At 35.3% G+C, this 21540-nt stretch overlaps 1 protein-coding gene across 3 annotated transcripts in view; it reads right to left on the bottom strand.

The window, feature by feature from the left end:
• Positions 1–956: 956 nt before the first annotated feature.
• LOC124534700 (myogenesis-regulating glycosidase) overlaps positions 957–21540 on the bottom strand; it is a 45378-nt gene continuing 24794 nt past the window's right edge. For all 3 annotated transcript variants that reach the window (XM_047110682.1, XM_047110683.1, XM_047110684.1), the window contains 6 exons: positions 15999–16143; positions 6580–6802; positions 5737–5916; positions 4003–5411; positions 3359–3536; positions 957–2214 (listed from right to left, as the gene is read on the bottom strand). In XM_047110682.1, coding sequence (XP_046966638.1) covers positions 2075–2214; positions 3359–3536; positions 4003–5411; positions 5737–5916; positions 6580–6802; positions 15999–16143 — 2275 coding nt within the window. In that variant the 3' untranslated portion in view covers positions 957–2074. The remainder of the gene's footprint in view (positions 2215–3358; positions 3537–4002; positions 5412–5736; positions 5917–6579; positions 6803–15998; positions 16144–21540) is intronic.

Below are 21540 nucleotides of genomic sequence, written 5' to 3'. Positions count from 1 at the left end.
CTACAGCCTCTTGTGGGCCTTGGCCTGGTCAAGTAGGTCTCTCCAGACTTTTCTATCGAGAGATGTTGTTTTCCAGTCCGAAATTCCCGCAGTTCTTGCGTCCTTATTAACACCATCTTGCCATCTAAGCTTTGGTCTTCCTGGGTTTCTGCGACCCTCTGGTTGGCTTTCTGCTAGTAGTTTAGGCATTTTGGTATTATCCATGCGCTGCACGTGACCAGCCCACCTCAAACGTCCAATTTTTATGTGTCCAACCACATTTGGCTCGGCATACGGGGCATACAGCTCGTGGTTGTATCTTATGCGCCACCGATCGTTCTCAAGGACAGGACCGTATATGCGTCTCAGTACTTTGCGCTCAAAAACAAGCAGCATCTCCTCACTTCTTTTGCTCAGAACCCATGTTTCTGATGCATAGGTTAATATGGGTCTAAGCAAGGTCTTGTAAAGAAGTATTTTTATAATATTTCACATAAATATAGTGGTGCTTAACCCAAGGGTTTGAACCCGAAGTCATCGGTTAAGATGCACGCGTTCTAACCAATGGGCCATCTCAGCTCTTGGCAGTTCTAAGCTCGTCTTTACGCTTCTGACTATAAGATATAAGTTATTGTACCTTGTGTCTATCAGGTATACTTACAATGGGAATTATAAATCCAATGGCTTTGATTTAAACCAGGTTCTCCAATTAGGGTCTGTATTGTTTGTTATAATAGGTTACATTTATTAATAATTATAAAAAAGTATATTAAAATTATTAAATTTCTAAATAAAGGGAGAAGTAAGGTGGTGTTAGGGTATAAATCATTATCACCATCATCATCATCAACAGCCTTCTTTCGTCCACTGTTGGACATAGGCCTCTCCTAGCACGCCACTGTAATCGATTACCGATTAGTCATTAGATGTAAATAAAAGAAATATCTCAACAAAATACAATTTATTTCACAACATATTTAAAGACACATTGAAAAAAAAATTATCTACAATAGGACTAGATTCAAGAAGACAATCACGATGAAAAAAGCTTACACTCAGCAGAAGACATGTGAAATTCTTTCACTCATAATAACTTACTTATAATATTAATTTACAACATAACTTTAGCAATAGGCTTTAGATATCAATTGGGCCACCTGTAACGTCAAGTTAGCTCATAAAAATTGGCACTGTTATAAATATTAACAATCCCTTACAAACTTGAAAACTTTTCAAAAAAATATACAACCTCTTTTCCTTGGTCAACTAACTTTTTGGTTTTATGTAAATTATAATGTTGTAACTTGTACAGTCAGAGTAAGAAAACCTTCGTCAAATTAATTCCTTTATCAAGTCTTAAACTCTTAGTACCTTTTAAAATCATTAAATCATTGCGACGCAATATGTCATTCTCGATCGGTAAAGCTGATTATTGCTCAAACTCAGCACACGAAATAAGATCTTAAGGTAAAACTGACGTTCTCTCATCTTCGTCTCCCCGGAGATGCTTTCGGTGAGTGTTTGGAGTGATTCAAGTAAGAATTGTGACTATGTTTTTATCCGGGACAGAATGACAAGATGAACTAAGCGCTACAGTCAGTTTTAATTATTTTTCGAATGAATTATGCATCACATGTTTTTGTAATGTTAATTGGTTCCATAATCGAGGCAGAAAATCCTTTAGATGTTTTATATTTATGACATATATTTGGTATGAATTCTTACTATAGAACGTTTCTTAAAACTAGTAACGAAAAATGTAAAGTTTGTAATGATAGTTATGACTAATATACGGATGTTTTAAACGATGTTTGATAATCATCGAAAAACGTACAATGTTTGGTGTATCTTATCGTAAACAGCGTAATACTTTAAAAAATATTTGGCAACAGTACAGTCCGAGTAAGAAAACCTTCGTCAGTTTGCAAATTCCTCTATCAAGTCTTTAACTCTTAGTACCTTTTGAATCTGAACATCAAATCATTGCGACGAAATTCTCGATCAGTAAAGCAGATTATCGCTCATACTGAGCACACGAAAATAGTTCTTAAGGTGACGAACCTTTTCTTACCCCGATTGTGCGTTCTTTAAGTTTTTATTTAAAGCGCAAATCGTCTGGTTTTCTTAGGAAATACGCGACACGCTCTGTCGGCACTTTGTATTCGTGCATCCATCTGTTTCCCTTTCGTAATGAGCCGTCGATGCCATCTTGCCACAGTCCCGCTGGGAGATACACTGGAAAAAAAATGATTCATTTAGATGACACCGTATTAAAGAGATTTGAGTTGACAGTATACATTTTACAAATAAATTTTATAAGTACAAATATCTAGGGACATGGCTTGATGACACTTGGAGCTGTGAACAGGAGGTAAAGATTCGCAATGAAATAGCTCGAAGTGCCTTCTGCACGTTAAAAAAGGTACTCTGCAATCGCAGACTTAAGATCCCTGTGCGCATACGACTCCTACATTGTTACATCTGGCCTATACTTCTTTACGGATGCGAGGCGTGGACAATTAAAGAAGACCTCAAAAAACGTATTGAAGCTTTCGAGATGTGGTCATATAGACGTATGTTGGCCATAAGTTGGACTCAAAAGGTCTCGAACGTGGAAGTTCTGCGACGCGTCAACCAAAACCGGCAACTTTTGGAGACTGTCAAGAAGAGAAAAATTGCATATCTCGGACACGTGCTTAGGCATGAAAGATATGAACTTTTGCAACTCATTATGATGGGAAAAGTTGCCGGAAGGAGAGCTGTTGGGCGCAGAAAAAAGTCTTGGCTGTGCAACATCCGAGAATGGACGGGAATTGCGAGTGCTGCCGATCTCTTTCGCCTCGCGAAGAATAAGAAGGAATATTCCAAGCTGACTGCCAACCTTCGCTAGTCGGAGTGGCACTCGAAGAAGAAGAAGAAGAAGTATACATTTCAATCCAAAGTAAAGTTTTGATGTACGGATGTTTCTTATAGGTTATTTTCTTGGGATTTAGAAGTCATTTTAACGATTTTTTCTATACAACATACAAAATTTACAGTCATTATTTAAATTTCCCACTGATAGGCTAAACCCTCTTTTCTCTTTTAGGAGATGTTTTGGAGCTTAATACACCACGCTGCTCAAGTGTAGGTAAGATACACACGTGCCATAATTTCAAGAAAATTAGACACACGAGTCACCTTCACCATCGTACACTTTCCTGGGTTTGAACCTGGAACCAACGGTGAAGATGCACGCGTTCTAACCACAGGATTATCTCGGCTCTCATTTTTTTTTATATCAATCATTATTTCACAGGGCAAAACATTAGACAGGCTCCATAAGGCTCAATATTATAGACTGAAGTAAGTATCTTAAAGAGAGATTAGTGGTCATTACCTTCCCTGGTAGTTTCTCCCTGTCTCAGAACTGGTGCCACGACGATCTCGTCACCGATCGCGAACTCGTCCTGTACCAATAGCGGCGCGTCTCCGTCTGCCACCAGCCACAGCGGACGCACCAATGGCAGACCCTCCTCTAGCGCTTCTCGCTTGTACTTCAGCAGGAGGGGAGTTACCTGGATCAACATAAAAATACTTAAATTGAATTGAAATAGTAACAGAAAATACTATTGATGATGTTATCATTCAGGTCATATCAATAAATGTTGGTCTCATAGAATTATTAATGTTTGCATTGATATTACAATTGAATATATACATAAATCCTCAGTCAGTTAACTATATAAAAGAATAATTGTATATAGTTGGGAGTTACATATAGTAGCAATGATAATACAACAGTGTGAGAGACTCGAAGCGTGCAGGCGTATATATGTTATAACTAATAGAATAACTGATACTAAATCTTCAATATCTTATAATTAAACTAAAAGATAAAAATAGAATTGAACAACCAGCAAATGATACAGCAGAAACACTACTACTACTACTACTACTACTAACATTTCTAAATGGGGAAACTCCGTGTTAAAGATAAAATAATTGATTAAAAGTTGTTTGAACTAAATGACTTTCACTTACGAGTTTTTGTCTCAACAACGTCAAGTTTTTTGCCATTTCTAGAACTCTTTCATCGTTGTATTTGCTGGGAAGATGTGTAAACTTCATTACTGGTAAAAATGTAGCCATTTGTAGCCATCTCATGTACAGTTCTCTTTCCGGTAATGCAATACCATTATCCTGTGTGGTATTTGTATTCGATTCCAACGCTCCTTTAGAAGATGGTAGAAATTGTTCACTACCCGGCCAATATATATCACCACCTACAGCTCCTGGCATTGTGAAAGGAAATCCATTTACACCATATGTTAACATTGTCGGAATTACTCGCCTCAACGCTTCCCAAGTTGATTCGAAAGGAGGTAAAGAGACAAATGTAGGAGGCCTAGGCAAACTAACGGCTGATGAAACCCCAATTATATTTAATGTTTTCTCAAAAGTTCTGGTAAAAATTGTTTTGTATTGATCAGGGTTAATTAATTGCTTCTCACAACGGTAGTAATGAGGCATGTCATACGCGGTCCCGAGATCAAAATAAAATGAATCTATATGATATTCATCTATAACCGCTTGAAGTTTATTTAATATCCAAGGGACGGATCTTTCGTTTGTGATGTCTAAAACACCAGCACTAGCTGACGTTTTGAATCTAGTTAAAGCTGGTATACGTCTATCGCTATTTCTTTCACTAACAAGCAGTCTCTTTTGGACAGTCTCAGCGAAGTTTTTGCTCTCTGTACTTATAAATGGTTGAATAGTAAATGCCACTTTGAACCCTCGTCTGTGAAGTTTGTCAACGGTTACGTTTAAGGTTGCGAATCGACTCGCATCCACAGTGAGATCACCGATTTCGTTTTGCCAAAATTCGTTTATCAATACATGACCTTGTTTTAGAAAACCTAAATTGATAACATCTTCCGTGTATTTTGAAATTGTCTCGTCTTGCAATTCGTGTCTAAATCGAGGCGCGATCTGCCACACTGGTTCAGATATTAAAGATTCTAGCGTTTTCATATCAGCTGGTTTCAGTCCATCCCATAATGGGGCACGTCTGTGACTATGTATGGATGTGTGCAAAGATTTCATATCTCTTGACGTACATATATTGTATTTCATTTCGGGAAATTCTGTTAATCTATTGGCAAAAGCGAAATCGTCAAATTGGGCTTTAAGACATATTTCTTTTCTTCCTTTATTGACAGAAATGTGTAATGGAGTTTCTTCGTCAATTATTATGGCAGCCCCTTTGGAGTTGATCAAGTATCGTGTTAGGACATTGCCCCATTGAGATTTTAGCATATCACCAGTTATGAATGGTGTGTAGTCAATGGTTCCAGTGCTAAGAGGCCATGTGAGGTTGACCGATTGACCGGCACCGAACCAGTGTACCTTTGTATCGCTCCAATCGAAGCAATCGTTCGGTGTGACATCTGAAAAACATGAGTATCTTATATAAAATAATTTTATGAGAAAATGAAGAAAAATATTAAAGCAGCTAACATTGACCTAAGAACTAATACAAAATTAGTTCGAGAGAGTTTAATTAATTCCAATTTTATCTTTCAATGAATGTATAGCTTGGTATTTATACGACGTCACAAGAAGGAAACAATAGTCAGGAGTCAGATCCTACTCGGATTACAAAATATGGCGTTTAAGACTATCCATAAATCGTTGATCTAACGTAGCTTAAAAGTTTTCTATACAGTTAGGGTTTGTATTTATATTTAACTCATAAAGTAAATAATAACTCACCTGGTTTTAAAGCTTTCCAATGGACAGAATAACAAGTGGTGTTATCAACGCCGGGGTCATGGGGAAGACATTTTAAATAGAAACGAAGGTTGTGGAGCCATTCCAAGCATTCTGATCCATCAGATCGACGGTGTTCAGGGAGACAGGGAAATGCTTTTTGCTTGCCTTGAATGCCGACGGCTGAAATTTTTGCATACATTATTTTATTTGATACAAATTTATAGGCTGGCAACAACAACAACAACAACAACAACAGCCTGTAAATTCCCACTACTGGGCTAAAGGCCTCCTCTCCCTTTGAGGAGAAGGTTTGGAACATTTTCCACCACGCTGTTCCAATGCGGGTTAGTGGAATACACATGTGGCAGAATTTCTATGATGTTTGTCACATGCAGGTTTCCTCACGATGTTTTCCTTCACCGCAGAGCACGAGATGAATTATAAAGACAAATTAAGCACATGAAACAGAGGTGCTTGCCTGGGTTTGAACTCGCAATCATCGGTTAAGATGCACGCGTTCTAACCACTGGGCCATCTCGACTCACATATATATATATATAGACAACGGCCGTGTAAGAAATGAGATAAGGGAAAGTTAATCCCTTATACTATTTCTTTTCAACCAACCATTTCAACGAACATGTTAAGCCACATGTGCTTATATTTACACTATCTGTCCCTCCCCCATTCAACTTTAAATACAACAATTGCTGATTGGGGGTAGTGCATATGAGCGAGACGACAATATTCTTAGGACTGCAGATCTGGTGGATCTCTTTATTCCCTCACTCTCATACCGACAACAAGTTCAGACAATTATTTATTATCGAAATAAAATCATACCCAAGCTAGCTTTCAATATTTCCACATCGTCCTTATTGAAGACCCTGATGAGTCGTTTCGGTTCGTTGAACTGTACGTTTTGGAAGTACGCCTTGGTGAGAGCCTGCTGGTGGTAGAGGACGTAGGCGAAGCCGACGAAGAATACGATGGCGAGGAACATGAGACCGACGAATGCTCGAAGCTTGTAATCGGTGGGTTTCTTTCTTATCTTCTGCGGGATGCTCTATAAAAAAGAAGACAAAAATATCTATCATAATTTTTGAATCAATTCTAAGGGCGTCTTGAATCAGAGGATAAATTATCATCAGCCAAAGGTATAGATTTAGAAGTAGCCTTACTAGCGTTGAGTTTAGTTGACCATAAGATCCTCATTTTGCACCTATCAATTCCTTCCAAAAGTATATCCACCTATCCTAAGTCGAAACGACAGCTACAAGTTGTCGAGTATAAATATTACCTTATGATAAAAGTTTCATTAAAATCGGTTCAGTTCGGTAGAACAGACAAGATCTTTTTCAAGTTCCAACATCTCAGGCAATAATGTTCTATATATGTAGATTGCTTTTCCAAAGTTTTATCATAACTGAGTAATTGAGGTACATTTATTTTTAACCTACTGGTCCTACTAATATTACAAATGCAAAATATTGTGAGGATGGTTGTATGTTACTGTTTCACGAAGAAACTACTGAACGGAATTGGATGAAATTTTACAGTAATATAGGTTATACATCAGATAACATATAGACTACAATTTATAATGATTTTATGTAATTTCATCATCGTTATCATCATCAGCCATCTGCTGTCCACTGCTGAACATATTCCTCCCCCAGAGCGCGCCACGTTGCTCGTTCTTCTGCGTCCCACATCCAGTGACCATGTCATTTGGTCATAATATAATGATCAAGTACCCGTGCGAAGTCGGGAAGGGTCGCTTAGTGTAAGGGAGAAATATAACAATATAACTATGCTCCGAAAGTACTGTAATAAATAAAGTACTGTAAACCTTTTTTTTTTTCGGGTAGATGTCAAAAAGTAAACACTGTTTTCAAATTGTTCTGTTCTTTTTTAATTTTTTAAATAATAAAAGTAGTAATAACTTACATAGTAATACTTAATTGTGCAATTCCTCACAAATAGCAAAATATAATAGTGAAAATTTAACAAAAGCTATGGTATTTATACTATAGTTTGAAACCATCTGCACTACTGCTGGCACTGTACACTTGATGTTCTCCACACTATTTTAATTTTCAACTACTCGATTATTTCTAACATAATGGCGAAACTTGAAGATATCCTGGAAGTTCATAGAAGCATTGCTGACTCTCTTGGACAACGGATGACTGAGTTTGAGAACCAACTGAAGAGTTCCAGTTCCTCTAGTAGTGAGCCAGTGAAACCAAATTTAGAGAAGTTAGAAAGTGAGTTCAGGGATTTCAAACTTTCAGTGTTTAATATTCTTGACTTATTAAAATCCCTCACACTGAATCTCGCTACTCAGATTGATGATATTGACAACCACACTCGAAGGAATGCCTTATTGTTTAACGGAATTCAAGAATCCGATAGTGAAAATCTTGTTTCCTCCATAATAGATATTGTTCATAATACAATTGGTCTCCCTGAAATTCAGTCTTCATCAATCCAATACTGTCATCGCTTAGGAGTGAAATCCGGAAACAAAATGCGGCCTGTTCTAGTTAGATTTGGTGATATTCATACTAAGTCGTTAATATGGAGCAGTAAGAAAAAACTTAAATCGTCTAGTGTGTCAATTAGTGAGTTTTTGACAAAGTCACGTCAAGCTATTTTCAGTGCAGCCAGAAAACACTTCGGTATCTCTAACAGTTGGACTCATAACGGCATTGTTTATGTTAAACTTCCCAACAATGATAGAAAACGACTCCTTAACAGAGAAACCTTGGACGATTTAATCAAAAAGTTCCCTAAATGTGGTAACTCATCGGTTCCTGAGAAGCGAACTGCTAATAAAATGACGGCATCAGACAGTGGTTCTAGCAACAAAGCTCCATCAGATAGGCCACCTGAACGCTCCAAGAAGGTCAGTCCTACTTCGAGTATTGTCACTCGTAGAAATGTAGCAAAAAAGCTGTAAGGCTAGCCTTTTTTTTTTTTGTCTTTATCTTCTTGTTTCAATATTTATTTTCTTTTCGTTTTGTAATGAACTGTGTGCTTTGTGAATTGTTTGTTATTGTGCTTATTAATGTTAGTTGTAGATGATTCTATTATATATATATTTTTTTAGTTTTTTATAACCAATTACGTACTTTATATGATTTTGCGTGTTTGTAATGCTTAACGAATCACTTTTATATATGCTATTTTACTATATATGTTTTTTTACAAACTACCTTAGGAGATAAATATTTCAATTTGATTTAAAATTAGTTTGACAAGCGTACGTCAATATGACAACCTTAACTTGGATTCTGGTCTTTTGAGCCATCCTTGTTATATATCTACATTTGAGTAACAACACTGACAACTCAAAGATATTTTGACAATTATCTATTAGATATTTACGTATATATCTAGATATAAATTCCTTTTTTTTTTTTCTTACATAATAATAGATACATACGTATATCTTTAGAATTTTTCTGATTTTTGTAGTACAGCCACTCACGTATTGTGCTTTTTTTTTTTTTTTTTTTTATTCCATGTTTTTTGTAATGTTTTTTTTTTTTTACTTGTAAATTGTGAATAGCTTAGTTGCATGGCTTTGTTATTTATTATTATTTTTTTTTAATTTTACTACGTTTGTGTTGTTTGCTATTTTTTTTTTTTTTTGTCTTTAGACAATAGTTGTAGAATTCATTAGTTATAGTTTGTATAAGTTCATGCTTTTTGCTGTAATGCTTTTGTTGAAGTGCCAAGTCCAGCAGTCAGTGCAAAAAAGAGATTTTATTCCTGCGCATTGTTTTAGTTTTTTTTTTTTTTTTATTATAATTTTTTTTTTTTTTATTTTTATTACATATTTTTTTTTTATTTTTTTTTTTTTTTTTTTTTTTTTAATATATATATATATATATATTTTTTATTCATTATTCATTATTTATACATATATTTTTAAAGTAAATACAAACACACAACATAATATGATGTCAAGCGATGACTCTTATTACTCAGCTGAATCTGGGGATGAATCGTTTAATAGCTCTCATAGTAATAACAATTACAGATTGATAACTTTAGGGGATACTCTAACCGCCGAATTTTGTGGTTTAGATAAAAAATTTAATGTTTGCCATATTAATGCTCAAAGTGTGCCTAGTCATTACACGGACTTATTAAGTTCTTTTAATCTTAACTGTATTCATGCTCTCTTAATTTCTGAAACATGGTTAAAACCTTCACTTTCTTCAGCGTGTTTTCCCATTCCTGGTTTTGTATTAGTAAGAAACGATCGTGTTGGGAGGAGAGGTGGTGGTGTCGCCATTTATTTAAAAAGCCAATTTAGCTATAAAATCATCTGCCAGTCTTCTTCTTCTTCTAACCCTTCCCCTGAATTTCTTTTTTTGGAAATTGCTTGTGGAAGGAAAATAGTCCTGGGTGTAGTATATTGCCCTCCCACTATTGACTATTTCTCAACACTAGAAGACATTTTCGAGAATCTTTTAGCCAACTACAATGAACTTTTAATTATGGGTGACTTCAACACGTGTTTGATGAAGAATGACACTCGAGCGACTAAATTGCGCTCCATAGTTAATTCAGTGAACATTGAAATTCTACAGCTATCTTCAACACATCACACCTTAACTTCAGATTCTCTCATAGATCTTATACTCTGTTCTGACGTTAAACGTGTTGTTAAATATGGCCAACTTTCTGCTCCTGCTTTTTCTCAACACGACTTAGTTTACGTATCCTATAGCATTAAAAGTCCTAAGCCTACAGTTCAAACTGCATCCTTAAGAAATTTTTCCAACCTTAATCTTAATAAATTAGAGACAGATGCTACTAAAATTAATTGGGATCTGATATATGAATTGGATACGATCGATGATAAGCTGGACTTTCTTTGCTCTAATTTAATTAATCTATACGACATGCATGCTCCCTTGCGTTTAGTAAAAATAAAAAACCGAGGGTCTGCGCCTTGGATAAACAGTGATATCCGGAATGCCATGGCAAAAAGGGATCGTGCATTTCGTAAATTTAAGTCTGACCGTACAGAACTTAACTGGTCTGTCTATAAGGCTGCAAGAAATAGGTGTAACCAGATGTGCAGAACTTATAAACGCCGATACATCTCTGATAAAATTTGTAACTCGTCTCCTTCAGACACATTAAAATTTCTGAAGTCTATTGGCATCGGCAAAAATTCCAACTCTTCCAACAATATTTCTATTGACATTAATAATCTTAATCGCCACTTCCAGTCTCCTCCTGTTTACGATGACAATATTAAACTCGATACTCTTTCAAAGATTCATTGCCTGCCAATATGTAAGGACACTTCATTTTCTTTCACCCTGGTGAGTGATGCTGACGTTCGGAAACGTATTATGGCAATTAAATCTAAAGCAATTGGATGTGATGAGATAGGTCGCACGATGATTTTACACATTTTAGAAACATTATTACCTTTAATAACCCACATTATTAATTTTTCCTTACGCACTGGTACTTTTCCCGAACTGTGGCGAAAAGCCCTAGTTCTACCACTAGCTAAGATTCCAAATCCCTCTACGCCTTCCCATTATCGTCCTATTTCCATCCTTCCTTTTCTCTCGAAAATTTTGGAATCCATTGTCCACTTTCAATTATCTGAATATCTGTTGTCCTGCGACCTATTAAATCCACTTCAGTCTGGTTTTCGCCATTGCCATAGCACTACTACTGCACTAATTAAAGTTACAGAGGATATTAGAGAGGGTATGGAAAACAAGACTGTGACGATTCTCATACTCATCGATTTTAGTAACGCGTTTAATGCTGTCGATCATGACTTATTACTCTCTCTTATATCTCGCATAAACATCTCAGACATCGCTCTCCAGTGGTTTTCTTCTTATCTTCGGGGACGCAAGCAAGCAACTTGTGTTGGAACCGATAGATCGGACTGGTGCGATGTTGCTGCTGGTGTTCCTCAAGGCGGTATTCTTTCTCCACTACTATTTTCATTATTTATTAACTCTATTTCCTCAATTCTTTCATGCCAGTACCATCTTTATGCCGACGACTTGCAGCTTTATAAACAGTGCAGCGTAGACCACCTGGTTGACACTATTTCCGCCCTTAATAACGATCTCTCTCGTATTGCCTCTTGGTCAAAAAATTATGGAATTAGTGTTAACCCATCAAAATGCCAAGCTATTATTATTGGGAGCCCTAGGCAGTTAGCTTTAATTCAAAGCCTACCACCCTTACCTGATTTACTATTTAATAACACTGTTATACCTATTTCATCTAAGGTTAAAGATTTGGGTGTTTTAATCGATAACTCGTTGAAATGGTCTGACCAAGTAAATGAGGTTTCGCGCAAGTTTTATGCCACGCTACACTCCATCATGCGCTTTAAGAACTTTTTGCCTATTAAATCAAAAATCCAACTGGCAAATTGTCTGTTGTTACCAATTATAGATTATGGTGATGCATGTTACCCCGATCTTAATGTAACACTTTTAAGTAAACTCGAAAGATTGCATAACACCTGCATACGATTTATATATGGCCTCCGTAAATTTGAGCACATTTCTTCATATCGGTTAATGCTTAATTGGCTACCCATTAAAGATCGCAGGCATTTAAGAATACTATGTATTCTACACTCTCTTGTTTATAATCCACTTGCTCCTTCTTATCTTAAGTCCAAATTTAATTTTCTTTCCGATACTCATGTTAGGCATCTTCGTTCTTCTCATAACCTTCTTCTTTCTATTCCTCCTCACACATCTGGTTTTGTATCTAATTCTTTCACTGTTAACGCTATACGACTTTGGAATGAATTACCAGTCGTCATCAGAGAAACGTCCTCTAAAGATCTGTTCAAAAGTAGGGTAAAACAATTTCTCTTAAACAAATATAAGTCTTAGCTTTTATCGCCTTACTTGGTTTCGTTCCCTTTTATTTTATTTTATTTAAGCTGTTATTATTACACTGTTCTTTTAGTATTATTGTTAACCTTTTGTTACTTTATCATTAGTATATTATTAAATGTATGTTATATGTATATATTTATAATATATATATTTATGTAAGTGTATGTATGTTTATATATATATATATATGTGTATATGTATGTATGTGTAATGTAATTCAATATAAGGATGGCTTTATGCATCTACTGTACGCTCTTTCTTGCATGTGCTAAGGTTGGCTGGTAGATAAGGCTATATAGCTTTAAGTCCGCCTTTTGCTCAATTTATTTTTTGTTAAATAGTTGTGCAATAAAGTTTAAATAAATAAATAAATAAAATAAATAATTCCTTATTCAGTAAATACGATTCTTTGATATTCTAGGTAGAATAGACGAAAAAACCAAAGATAAAATACATATTTCCCCATCTGGGCGAAATTTACATAAACGTTTTACAGTCGAAACGATTTAGACGCTTCGTGACCAAAATAATATCTGACTGTTCAATTACAACTTAAAAATTTTTATCGAGCTATTTTATTTTATAAACGCTATAATAACGTAATTAGAGTTTAACCACTATTAATATTGCTGTTTTTTTTTATAGATATGGCTTAAACTCTAGGAAAGGACATAAGATGTGTGAAATAGCAGATTATGAACATAATAATTGTAATCATTACAAACGAAATAAGTAGTTGATTCACTAAGTGTACAATTACTAAATTGATGCACATACAGATATCACAATTTTGCCCACTTTATATGATATGATTATGATGATTTGCACACTATATACAGAGTCTCAAGAGAAAAGAAACAAAATACATATACAACATAGAGTCAATACGCTAAGTTATTAAACAGCGGAAATAACACACAAAAATACAGGAACAGTAATTATTGAGAATAATTTTTGCTCCAGTTCAATAAAACATCTAAAACCAAAGAAAGAGACTCAGCAAGTTATTTAAAACATGTTTTGTGTTTATGGAAATCATCAAAACGATCGAGTGAATCCCGCTTGATTTATTGCCCGCAGTGACTTCAGCTAAACATAGTGACTGCAATATATTTTGGCAGCGCTATGAGTTATTGGTGTGGATACAGAAACAGAGGGACGGATTTGATGGCTTATGTATATAAGCTTCGTCATATATTATCATTGATACTTTCATGTATGGGCGACGTTTGCGATATAAAATGTGGTCCACATAAAAAAAATATTAAGCTCGTTTTGATGGAAGTTTAGGAATATTTAACATTCGACTTTTTTTTTTTTTTATTTCAAATACAACATCCACAGGCTCGCAGATGCCCGTGCCTTTTTTTACATTTTATATTCAATTTCATTTTGGCGTTTTATATTTATACTAAACAACAGCAGACCTTCGCTGGAAATCATTTTTGTCGTCTTCTTGGGAGACGTGGCCCACACTGATTTTTTTTTTAATTTATTATTAAATAATATATACTAATGTATAATAAATAATATATAAACTATAATAAATAATATATAAATAATATATAGCAGTATATGTGTTCGGATTACTACAATCCAGCGGGTCCTGGTCCGCGTTTGATCAGAGAGAGCACGGCCTCGGCGACTCTGATGTCGCGTTTATGTATAGATGTCTTGAGGCTGTGCTCTAGGATGGTCCTTTCTGAAGCACCCGCCGCTCGGCCGATGAATCTGCGGATAGCGTCGTCACCATTGTCCGTGTAGTAGACACAGGTGTTAGTGTGTCTAGTAATTGCCACAACTGCGTGAGGAACGCTTTCGTGAATACGGAACCTCACATTTTTCGACTGGACTATGATAACGTCGCCGTAGGTCTGTCCCTGAGATTCGTGGATGGTCATGACGCCTGATCCTTCTCCTTTTCCATATCCCTGGTCCATCAGGAGTTTCTTTTCCTCCTGCGTATGGACCAGATATAGGGTTTCGGTTTGGTCGGATGGTATGTTGGCGTCAGTGAATCTCATCATTTTGAGGGAGTGGATTATAGAGCTTGCAGAGTAGATGGTACGGTAAACCTCACTAATGGCGTATGCGACGTCCAGGGGGTTTCGGTGCGTACAGGATAACTCGCGGGTGATGTTTGTTGTCAGGCTTGGCCGGCAGTACCTCATTTCGAACAGATTTTCTCTGTCGATATAAGGCAACTGTTTGATGTCTCCGATAAGGACCACCTCACTAGCTCCAGACAGCTGTGCCGCCATTACTATGGCTCCGAAGTGGTTCATGAGGGCTTCGTCGACCGTCAGTCGGTTGCACTTTGTGCTCTCGTTGAACCCGTTTACTAGCACGGATGCCATAGTTCGTACCCTTGATTTAGCTTTTTCGCCAAATCGGCGTGTAAGTTGTTCTTTCAGATCTTTGGTGGCTTCGATTGTTGAGATGATTACCACTTCGTTATCCTCATCAAAATTCCTGACAATGTGAGTCGTCTTTCCGCATTCTGGTACCCCGTTTATCCACGATATCTGTGGCAGCACCCAACCCACGAGAGGTGCGTCGACGCCCGGACCTTCTGAGACGGACTTTGCCATCACGAGTATCCTGTCGTCTAGCATTACTCTCGTGCATCTGGCCACTACTACCATTCGACGTTTAATTTATACGGACTTCAAGGGACTTACATTTGAAATTAGAATTCCTTCATTATTTTTGAACGAAGTTCTTTTGTCAGGCTTGCAGAAGAGTGAGCTGACAGAAATCCCGTTATATCTCCTCTAGCCGTCTCTCTCTGTCTCTTTATCTTTCATATTATGTTTTGTATAGTACTAGTGACCCGACTCGACTTATCTTGAATCCATATACAATTTTTTTTTTTCAAGGATCCAACCATGCTCAGTTTCAGATAGATTAACAACAACAACAACAACAGCCTGTATGTTCCCACTGCTGGGCTAAAGGCCTCCTCTCCCTTTGAGGAGAAGGTTTGGAACATATTCCACCACGCTGTTCCAATGCGGGTTGGTGGAATGCACACGTGGCAGAATTTCTATGAAATTTGTCACATGCAGGTTTCCTCAGGATGTTTTCCTTCACCGCTGAGCACGAGATGAATTATAAAAACAAATTAAGCAAATGAAACCCAGACAAGCACTGTCTGGGTTTAAACTCGCAATCATCGGTTAAGATGCACGCGTTCTAACCACTGGGCCATCTCGACTCACAGATATATAAATTACAGATAGATTATTGAAACTTATTTTTTTATAGTTTAAGCTTACACAGGATTTTAATAACATTTCAATTTCTTATAATATTATGTGGTTAATGGGAAATAATGGACGTTACCTGTAATTTTTCCTTCAGCAAACTAGCCAGTGAGTTCACGCTGGTCACCGAGTTACTTGGGGAATACTCGTCGTCGTCCATGCTGAATTCCGATCTGAATCTTCGAGGAGCTGTTGATTTACGACGAGGTGATCTGAGAGGTACTCTGGAAGATAACGAGGATATGTCTGATTAGATCTGTGTATGACATATTAGACTATTGAGAGAATTTCGGAAGTCAAGTGTGTTTCACATACAAGCGCACTCCATTCTCTCACTCGACTGAGAAAGATCCGTCACTCTATTGAATGGAATGTAAAGGGTTAATAGAGCTCGGGGGTTGAAAATCTATGTGGGTAATACGTAATTTACTTTAATTATAGGTTAATTAAAATCTAAGCTCGTATTCGAAAATCTATTTGTAAGAGGTGATAAATTTTTAAATGAGTCCGTCTATTTTAATATAATAAGGATGTATTTAAACGTAAAGATGTGTGTATGTAAAGATTCTAAATAAAAGCCATAAAAATGTAATAAGTATTATACAAAGGAGAGGCATTCTAAACTAAGTAATAAGGTAACACTAAGCATTGTATATCAAACATGAAACTCATTTTGTTAGTGTCTATTACAATCTAATTTATACGTGAATACTTCCTACATATTAAAAGCAAACAAATTTTATCGCGAAGTAGCAACTCCGTTGTAAATTTCGCAGCAATTGCTTTCACACATGATGTTTAATCTGCTTACAATAAAAAAAACTGTGTAAAAAATAACAGACCCAATGCTGAGTTAAATCCTTTATTCATGTTTATGAGGAAATGGTTTTGGACCTTATGCAACCACGCGAAGCCAATGCAAGTTGACGGATACACGTTAAATGTGGGAGAATGTCACCTGACACAAGCAAGGCCTTCGTCCTTGAGTACGAGCTCAATTAACATAAGTGATTAGGTACATAAAATTTCAGTACTGCTTGCGAGGATTTGAACCCGCCATTATAGGTTCTATAGGTCAATTCGACGCACGAAAATTTATCTGTTCAATAATCGAACTATTCTCAAATTTATGTTTTATTGCATAGCAAATTAGTACTTAAACTATGATATGATATGATATATGGCTCATATTGCTATCATCTATGTAGTGTTATAAGTTTCGCTTGTAACTCATTTCCACCGACTGGCATTCCTGTGTTGTTTCCTTATTACCTTGGATTCCAGTTTCTGGACAAGGTCGAGTGACGTCACGGAAGATGAAATCTGTCACACGAGGACGTGTATTGTGAAAATAATCTGGATTATGTATGATAAATAAAATTGAGATGTCTGTTTGTGATTTTAATGAATTTCTCGGTTGAGTGCCGTGAGCACCCTTGCCAGAAGAAGTCGCTCTTCCTTAACAAACTCATACTTTAGTTCAAAGTTATAAGATGAAATTGTCTAATAACTTAACTTATTAAAAATATGTTAATTGTTATATTTTAAACTAGAGGGCGTTAGTAGTAGATTAAATCGCGCTATCGTTATGTATTTTTGAAATAATATAGGTCATATATGTAAATGTTTTAATAAAAGCGTTGCGGTCGGGGAATAATCTTTCATTTCCCCTGGCTTTGTAGTATTGAAATATCTATGTATTTAGGTACCAAGTCCGGCTTCGCACGGGTAGAGTTAGTGTCTACATAAAGCGTTTATATTATTAAACTATACATATCTAATTTTCGCCATATTATATAATTTGTTGTAATATGCCTCAAGAACAAAAGAAGGCTTCAGAAGTTCAGAGGAACTTCATACAACACAAGGGTCATTGACATTAATAGAAATATTTCCTGTATTAATTATACTATCGACAGAGATCTCATTCGGCGTGAATCATAAAAAATTAAACTCGCTTTTACATAATTTCAAGTAGCGTCATAAAATTATTTCGTATCGACACTCGAGGTCAATCACATCAAATTTTTTGTAACATATATATTTACCTATAACCCTTCACGTATCATTTTACACACAATAACCTTTAATTACATAAGAAATATTTAAATTTCACACTTAAATAAGTATATAGATAGTTGACCGTAAATTAGTTTGCAATTCAACGCATTATTTTTCAAAACTGTTGAACTGTTAAAGTTTCATTTCAATTTTCAAAAACACCAACATAACCGAAAGATTATAAACCATCGAAACATTATCGTTTTATGTTAAGCTGAATCATGTTTTACAATCTTTAAAAGGTAAAACCTAACAAATATCTTTAAATAAATAAATAAATACTGGACAAAATCACATACATTACTCTGATCCCAATGTAAGTAACTAACACACTTCGGTTAAGGAAAATCAGAAGTAACGACGACATCACAAACACCCAGACCCAAGACAACATAAAAAATTACTGAAATTTCTCTATATCAATTTGGCTGGGAATCGAACCCGACACCTTGGAGTGGCATACCCATGAAAACTGGTGTACACACTACTCGACCACGGAGGTCGTCAATCTTTTATTTAAGTTATATCCTTTTTGCTATATCTAAAGTTTATACATGTAATTGACTACGCCTTGTATGTGACTATTAACGATTAGCAAAACAATAACTATAGCCTATTTGAATCACAGGAACCTTACAAGTCAAATAAACAACTACGTCATTGATTTGACGATGTGTTTGTCTCCTATATAATCTATGGTATTTTTAAGCGATTTTAATATTAAAATGTTTTTCTGCAGAACTTTGGAATTAAAATTAAAGTATATCTCAAATAAAATCAAATAAATACATACATTTTTCAAGTAGGCTTTTACAAGCACTTTTGAATCGTCATTTAAAAAAATATATTAAGTTCACTTAATATATTTTAGTATTATTATAAGTGGAATATAATTGTATAATACTTAAAGATATATTAAATCGAAAACTGTTTGTATTGTCATAATATATGAGCTAAACCGAGATGGCCCAGTGGTTAAAACGCGTGCATCTTTATCGATGATTTCGAGTTCAAGCCCAGGTAAGCACCACTATATATATGTGCTTAATTTGTGTTTATAGCCAAGCAGTGAGAAATTTACATGCTGTTATTTTACTTTTTTACTTTTATGAGATATTTCAAGTCGCGAGGTATGTAAGTCTAAGATTTGATTATTTTTTACTTTCGATTTGAATAGACTAGGCATAGGTCAATGAAATTCAGAGGAAACAGGCGCTCAGTCGTAAAGTACACTAACTGGTAAAGTCAGAGTAAATTACCGTCACTTAAGCGCTCCTTTGTATAAATTTTAGCTGTATAGTCTGAATTAAGGACCATCTTCATACTTTCTGGGGATAGTATTGCTTTTTAGTAAAGATGTGTATGTGGTAACAGGCCTGGGTACCTTGTTGTATTCTACCGCAAATCAGAAATATTTTTGTAAGGGTGATTGATTGGAACCAAGGTTGGTGGGTCATTGGCGATGTAAGGAACTAAGGAATGGTCAGTAATCCTTGCGTACGGGTTATTTTAAAAAAATTTCAAATGATAGCACAAGTATGTGCAAAAAATTCATGTATTAATGAATGTGTGTCTTTTATAACATTATTTATTTATTTATTTATTGGTCAAAATCTTCAACCTCCATTTAAAACCAACATATTTTAGCGAAAAAATTAAGTATTCGAGTCCGTGTCTTGCATAGCTTATTTGTAAATGTTTGATGATAATGTTGATGATGTCTAACGACTTCAAAAATAAAATCAATTTACCATTTTCAAAATTTAAAAAATTATTAAGACTTTTTTAAAGAATAAATCATATTATCCATTAAAAGAGTACTTTTTAGAAAGAAACGCCTGGAGTTAGTCTCGGGTTCCATCATATGAAACTAATTACTATAAATAACAGCATTGTAAATCTGTTTATTTGAAAAGAGCAACTATGCGAGTTTCTTGCCGTTTCTGCTTTTCGAAACGGCGGTAGTATTAAATTATTGACGATTCAAAAACGCTTCATTGTGAAGTTTACTTGAATAAAATTTATTTGATTTGAAGCAAGGAAAACTACTGGACTCTATATCCAATTACTCTAATAATTTTAAAGAACACCAAAATCGACACGACTTAAAAGACAGTTATTAATAATCCACCCACCTCATATTCTATGACCTACCCTATCCTACACCATTGGTTGACTAACAAGAGATCGCTATGTAGCGATAAGGTCGCCAGAATTGTACGCCTGTTCTATTAAGGCCAAATCTATGTTGCATTTATTTTAATATCTCTGTGTGTACAATAAATAATAATTATTTAAGAAAATAGACATCAAGTGCAGGACTAATGGCTTTCCATACGCTATGAGGCACGGAAGTACATACACTGCCTTGTTCCACACTCCAAGCTGATTCCAAGAAAAATCTTTTTTGAAAACCCAATAACTACTGAACTTCTATGAGCTTCCACCCAGTTCCTCAGAATCCTGATATCATCGGCGTTATAAATTTGCTACGAGACCAAAAAAATAGTTTATTTACATTTATAATATAGGTATATTCATAATGTTATGTAAGAATGTGGAACACAATTAAGTAATAAACATAAAATGTAATAAAATAGTATTATATGTATTCATAAATTATGTATATTCTTTCAATGTGTGCACCTAAGTGTTACACATATAAATATTATTGTACGTAATATATGTAATACTTAATGTTATTTAATTTGGAATAAATTAAATACAGAATCGCGGATACAGTTTTTAAGGTAATATCTATTTGAAATTCTCATTTCAACTAAAAAGGTTTTATTGTTTTCACACAGCGTGTGTTTAGTGACATTGATTGCTCTCTTTTTATCATCGTTGGTTCCAGATTCGTAAGACGGAGATAGCATTATATAACAATTAATTCCTAAAGAAAAATCTATTTGAATTTTTTCTCATTAGCGACCCGTACCGGCTTCGCACGGGTACAATGCTGATACTACATAATTTGTTTATTTACGACATCACATTAGAAACTTCTAAAATTATCAGCATTTCTTTACTATACTGGCCATGTATTACATACAAAAACCTTCCTCTCGAATCACTCTATCTATTAAAAAAAACCGCATCAAAATCCGTTGCGTAGTTTTAAAGATCTAAGCATACATAGGAACAGATCAGTAAGCCACTTTGTTTTATCACACTTCATTCAAAAATCGAAGACATTTAAATTATTCTTTAAGAAAATTAAACTATAACACTAATAAATGTAACTGTCACTCTTTTCAACTAATTGATGAATTATTTATACAAAACAAGTATGTTTCAAAAGAAAATCACTCACTTTCAAAGTAGCACGATCCTACGCATAAAGTTAGCACACAAACTCCGTGTCACTGCGCATGCGTCAAGACATACTGACCGGCTTGACGCTAGTGGCGATGGCATAGTGAAATTTAAACACTCGACGATAAAGAGTGCAACTCTAACTAATTTAATAAATGCAGTTCAAATATTTCATATACATCCTTTATGTTAATACATGAAGGTTAAATATCATACGATTTTAATAAGTTGTAAAAAATAAA

The sequence above is a fragment of the Vanessa cardui genome, chromosome 13 (assembly GCF_905220365.1).
Source record: "Vanessa cardui chromosome 13, ilVanCard2.1, whole genome shotgun sequence".
Classification (NCBI taxonomy): Eukaryota; Metazoa; Arthropoda; class Insecta; order Lepidoptera; family Nymphalidae; genus Vanessa; species Vanessa cardui.
Note: the sequence above shows the minus strand (reverse complement) of the source record. Positions and strands in the feature narration are given on the sequence as shown.